This window comes from Miniopterus schreibersii (genome assembly GCF_964146895.1).
Source record: "Miniopterus schreibersii genome assembly, chromosome: 1".
Taxonomy (NCBI): domain Eukaryota; kingdom Metazoa; phylum Chordata; class Mammalia; order Chiroptera; family Miniopteridae; genus Miniopterus; species Miniopterus schreibersii.
Genome location: NC_138101.1, coordinates 11,134,400 through 11,140,399, shown reverse-complemented (window position 1 = coordinate 11,140,399; position 6,000 = coordinate 11,134,400). Strand labels below are relative to the sequence as shown.

At 48.9% G+C, this 6,000-nt stretch overlaps 1 protein-coding gene across 1 annotated transcript in view; it reads left to right on the top strand.

Annotated features, from left to right (window-relative positions):
- Positions 1–258: 258 nt before the first annotated feature.
- KCNIP4 (potassium voltage-gated channel interacting protein 4) overlaps positions 259–6,000 on the top strand; it is a gene marked incomplete at its 5' end in the record, with an annotated part of 828,309 nt that continues 822,567 nt past the window's right edge. Inside the window, one exon of the mRNA XM_081132589.1 lies at positions 259–451. Coding sequence (XP_080988715.1) covers positions 391–451 — 61 coding nt within the window. The remainder of the gene's footprint in view (positions 452–6,000) is intronic.

Below are 6,000 nucleotides of genomic sequence, written 5' to 3'. Positions count from 1 at the left end.
TGAGCGCGCCTTCGCCCAAGCCCCGCGCCAGCCCCGCCTCGGGGACGCGGCAGCAGGTGGCAGGGCGGCGCCGGGCGGCGCGGGGAGGGGGCGGCTCGCTGGGGCTCCGGGAGCCGGGCACCCGCGTCCAGCCCGCGCCCACCCCGCCGCCCCCGCGCGTCCCCGCGGCCCGGCACCGCACACAGCTCGGCGCTCGCGGCGCCCCCCGCCGGCCGGTCCCCGCACCTGCAGCCCGCTCCGTGCGCCCTGCCCGCCGCCGCCGCCGTTCTCGCTCCCGGCGCAACGTTGGCCCCCGGGCTGCGCGGCGAGTGCGCTCCGGTGCCAGACCCGCCGACAGACGCCCGCAGCCGGCGGACCCCGACTCTCGCTCCTGCACCCTGCGCCCCAAAGATGAACGTGAGGAGGGTGGAGAGCATCTCGGCGCAGCTGGAGGAGGCGTGCTCCACAGGCGGTAGGATGCCCGGCTGGCGGGCGCCCGCTGCCCCGGGCTCCCTCCCTCCCGCGCGAGCCGCGCCCCCGACCCGCGCCCCTTCCCGCGGGGCGCTTGCTGCCTTTGCTGCACGGGGCGCAGTCCCCGGGCGGGACTGGGAAGGGGAGGGGGCGGCGGGAAGGGGGTGCGGGAGAGGGGGTGCACGCAGGTCCGGGTCGGGAAGAAGAGGTGTTTGAAGTGCGCGTGAAACTCGCGGGTGGCGGCGTCCCTGCCATCCTGGGTCTACTTTTGCCTTCTCTGAAAATGTCCGATGTTTATGCACCTTCCAGCTGACTTCAGACCACACAGTTCCACCCGCCAACACCTGGGGGTAAAGGAGCTGGAATAGTATCGATGCTCTCCCTCCGCCTCCCCTTTATGCTCCCAAACATTTCCTTTAAACTGTTTTCTCCCTGGAATAGACAGGCCAGTACTCCCCCGTCAGGTTCCTCGGAGGGGCGCCTGCCTGGTGATGCCAGGTGCAGTTAGAGTGTTCAGAGAACGTGGTCCTCAGTGACACTTGGAAATAATTGATCAACAGTCCAGCCTTGGGAAGGCGCTGGGCCTGCAGAGTCTCCTGCATTGTGCCAAAGCAGGGCAAGGATATGCTCTGAAGATCTGGGTGAGATCCACAGCAAACTGGGGGACGAGACCCCTGCTCCCCCAACAGGCTGTCTCTGGTTGAATGGATTTGTTGTTAGGTGGCTTTGATGTGTACACATTTTTAGAAGAGCCATAGGTAGAATGAAGGTGGTTGTAGGGGACCTGAGGGTAACAGGGGCTGGTTGTTCCCCAGCTTATGTAAGACCAGGGGTCACACACATTGGCAGCTGCTAGTTTGGATTCACAGGATGAAAAACTTGGATGTGAGGGATGTAAAGTTGCAAGGAAAGAGATGTATTTCCTCATCCTACCTGGTTGTGTTCAGGGGAATGGAGTCGCTTCAACAGTTTTCTCTGTCACTCCAATTTGGACACTGAGAAATGGACAGGGTTCCCTCTTCCCCTTCCTTCCAATAGTTAAGGTCGCTGTAACTGGGAGGACATGATTCTTACTTGAGTGAAATTTTAAACAGAAAAGTCTCGGTCCTTTATCCAGGAAACAAAAAAAAAAACATGACCATCACCTTTAAAGCCTCAAATTTGACCTGTGCTCATGTTTAGTTCTGGCTTCATTTATGGCAATAGCTCCCACTCAGTGCAAACCATGAGATATCTCTTAGGAGGAATACTTATAATCTTTAAGAGACTGAAACTTTCCAGAATGGCATAAGTGCAGAGGGCTGAGTAGTCGTTCAGTCCATAGGGTCTCTGTCTTTGCAGTTCCCTTGACTAAGAATAGGTTGCCGAGCTAGCAGTCCTTGTGGGGGCTGCAGTCATGCACAAGGCAGAGACCGGAGACTCGAAGTCCGTCCGATGATGTTGTAGGAACATAAGCCTGGGGTCCTTACTGGGTGCCTTGCATTGTTCAGCGCCGTGGTGATAACAACTTTTTGGAAGGGCGCAGGCCTCCGTTGGCCGCAAAGAGATTGAATCCAAATGCCTAGTCGATTCACAGGGTCGCAGGTGGCCATAATCTCTATTTGTTAGATCAAATGAGAAGAATGAAATCGCATCTGGGGAGTATGATACATTGAAAAAACTTTTAGTGCTTCATAGAATCAGTTTGTGTTCACTGCTCCCTTGGAGTATGGAAAGATGTGGATTTATATCTCGGCCAAGGTGAGACCAGAAGGGAAGGGTTTTCTGGCTTGAATTGATTTGACACCTGTTTCTTTAACTGTATTCAGATGTTTTTTTGAATTCATTGTCATATTAGAAGAATAAAGACAAAAATAGCTGGGAGCATCTTTTTTGCTCTGATTATTATTGTTTCACGGTTAATATTAGAGAATGGTCCCCATATATGTCGTCTATATTATTTTCACCAAACATAGGCCTTAGTACTTGGTTATTTGTGCTCGGAGATAGGGTGGTCTTTACTAAGCTGAAGGATGAGAGAGGATTGCCACTTTTGAAGGTTTGCGCTCTGTTTTCAATCCTTGTTTTAAAACAATAGCTCTCGTTCTCCTGTTTTTCAAATAAGTGGCACATTTGCCTAACTTCCAACATGGCCAAAATGGTTTTCCCTTACATATGTCCCTCTTTGATGGAGTTTTGTAAAATGACTTAATTGGAATTTCAACAGGATTTAGCTGGAGGATCAGACTGAGAGGAATGTTGGAAGCTGAGACAGAAATCAGGAATTGGAGAGGCGTGTGTGTGTGTGTGTGTGTGTGTGTGTGTGTACACGTGCGTGCGAGCAGGAGTGCCCTTGCACGTATGTGTACTCTATGACCTGACTCTAGAGCCAGAATACTATGAAAAATTGTTTGCTGAGAAACAAAGGAGAAAAACACACAGACCAAAAAAAAAGAAAGAAAAGGGAGAGATGGAGGAAAGATGGGAGCAGAGTTGAGTTGCCTCGCTAAAACTTTGCAACAATAGAGCTAAAAATAAAGTGCTCTCTTTTCTGCAGTGATGCATGTAGTGTGTTAACTGATCAGCACCACTTCTGGGTTACTGAAGTTGAAACATTGTACATGCTGCAGAGCACAGAAGATGGACACGATGTAAATAAGTACATAAAAGTAGAGAATTGGTTTCTTACCAATTGCAGTGCTCAATTTTCCCCGGCCTCTCATCAGCTTCCAGACTGAACCAAAAGCCCGCCCAGAGTATATTTTTCATGTCGTTGTCTATTCCCATTATTTCGCTCCCCTGCTATAGAATCTAACATAATTCTGCTACCCGTGAAGAGACGGGGGGGGGGGGGGCAGTGATAATTCAACAGTATATTTAAAAGAGAATCAGAAATAAGGTCAGAGGAAAAATCCTACAGAGTTAGTCATCGGTGTCCTTCATTCGTGCCATCTAACCTAGGGATGGCGGATGTTATGTGATGTAATCAACAAGTCAAAGTGGGGAGGGAAGCGTGTGTTTCCGTAGTTGTCGGAGGAGGTCATCGAGAGGGCGGGACTGCTGGTTTACCAGCCAGCCAGACCTGGGCCATGGGACGCCCCTCAGCCCGGCCCTGTCACTGGAATGTGTGTTCCACCAACAGCCCCACGGCCAGAATCGTTTTTAAGGACACAGCCTTGAGAGAGCAATAGCTGTTGAGACCATTTGGATGGTATGCATGACTGAACCCAGGGGAGAGTCTGGTGGGTGGCGGCCTCCATCTACTTGTCTCCTGGCCACCCAAGACAAGCCTCCTCAGTTCCCTTGCTTCTTAATTAAACCTGCCGCCTCCCAGTCTGGGCGCTCTGCCTGTTTCCTCAGTCTCTCCTGCCCTCCTTGTGTGGGGACCAGTTTCAAATTTCACCTGGGAAACTCCCGAGTTTGGGAACCAACAAGAGAGGGAAAAAGCTCTTCAGTTTTGAATTGTTGTTTGATGGATGCCTCACGGCTCTGGCTTAAGTTTTGTGTTTATTAAGGATTGAGGCAAACCGAAATTAGTAATTCCACAAGGGTAACAGCGCAAAGTCTATCTACTCTGAACTCAGGAAAAGCTTTTGATTGCTCAAGGTATTGTTCTGTTTTCTTTCTGTCGTGAAATGTGAGAAGGAACTAAGCAAATGATAGGGTGAAGTGTTAAAATTCAACAACTCTCCTCCCCTTGCTGCACTTGTTTTTTTCTGGCCAATGCTAATGCAGAGTCTCATAAAATAAGGCTCTGGGTGGTTTTGAAATTAATGAGCCATGCAATATAAAATATGTGTGCAAGATTTCCCCGGAATTGTGGACCAGAGAGCGGTTGAATCTTTTGCAGATATATTTCTGGGCTTAAAGTACATGGTCCTTCTTGCTCTCTTTTGTTCTTCTATTTGCGTTTCTTGTCCCCACAGGTTTTCTGGAACATGTGGATAATATTGCTTTTCAATATTTCATAGCAGAGTGTGCTCATTTACTCAATAACCTCCCTTCTAGGGACTATTTCAGGTAAATGAAAGTGTGTGTGTGGGGGGAGGAGGGGGCTGGAAGCAGGAGGAGCGAGCGTTTAATTTGCTCAATGGGCCTTTGCCATCCTTAAATATGTTTAAAGGTTATATAACTATACCTGTCATGACAAGTTTATTCACCCTGGGCCTTGAATCGCCTACTTCTTTTTAAAAAATGTTCTCTTTGGTTAACGGTCCTAATGGTCTTTCCTCAATTCCCACTGCCCTGCAGTCCCTGCGAGGCTTCCTGCTGTTTATCAACACCCCTTACAGACTGTGAACTCCGAGGGCAGAGCTGCTGTGCTTTGCTCACGACTGCATCCCCGGCGTCAGGTCTGACATGTAACCTTTGCTCAACAACAGACATTTGTTGAATGAGTGAAGTCTCCTCCCTGGTGCTCTGTGATGCTGAATTGTTGTGTTTCCTCCGACTCATCTCAGGTCTCTTTTCCGACCCTTATTTCTTCCTTGGTCCATTTTGTGCAACTATTTACAGAGTTCTGTCTTATTTTACTTCCCTCTCTGTACTCGCTCCCCAATCAAGCTGTCGTTTCGATGCATGTTACCTTGATGCAGAGGTCTCTGGAGTCTAGAGCTCTGGCCCAGCCCCTTTCCAAAATACCAGATGGACACTGTCATGCCCTGTCGGTCAGACCCATCAGCAGGTTTTATCAGCACCTGAGAGTCAGGATGTCAGAAAAAGCATGTCCTCTATTTTAAGAGCACTTTATTGTCCAAATTGTGTCAACGGTGGCGTTATTGCTTGAGGCATAAAGTTAAAAAATAAAGCAAAAGTGTTTCCTTCTCTACTGTGTTTCCCGCCTTGATTGTTTCTGCCCCTTCTGTGTGGAATCAGTCACCAGGCTTTACAGATTCTCTTCTAGCTTTTATGTCTGGCTCTTCCTCCAAATCCCATTGCATTACCCAAAGTTATGTTCTCATCGTTTCCCAGGCCATCACGGTTGTCTCCTATTTGCGCTTAGTGCCACTCCTCACTCACAATAAAATACATTCACTAGAATCTGACTTGAGTCAGATGGTTCTCCTGCACACATTTTTAACACCTTCCCATTACTTGTTGAACTAAAAATACTACTTTCTTAGCTTGTCCTAAGGCTCCCACAGAATGGGGAAAGTCCACCATCCCAACATTATCTTCCATGACCCTTCTAGGTCTATACCTTGACCTGCTAAACTGATAACTGATCCCTAGTCCCCAAACATATCTCATGCTGGGCCTACTGCTTAGAATGAACTTCCTGCCCCAAAGTCACCCACTGAATGTGGTTGAATGTTCACTATCAAACACATCCTTCAAGACTCATCTCAAGTTCAAGGCCTTCTTCCTGTAGCCTTACTGATTTCTCCCTGCCTCCTCCCCAAAGAATTATGCTCTGAATTTTCATGGGTCACATCCTTTCATTTTTGACCTATATCTGAATGACAAGGCAGAATCAACTACGCATATTGGTTTCATTTGCATGTTTAAGTTGTAACTCTATGATGGCAAGTGCCATACATGAATTACTCATTTTTGTTCCCCTCTTAATGA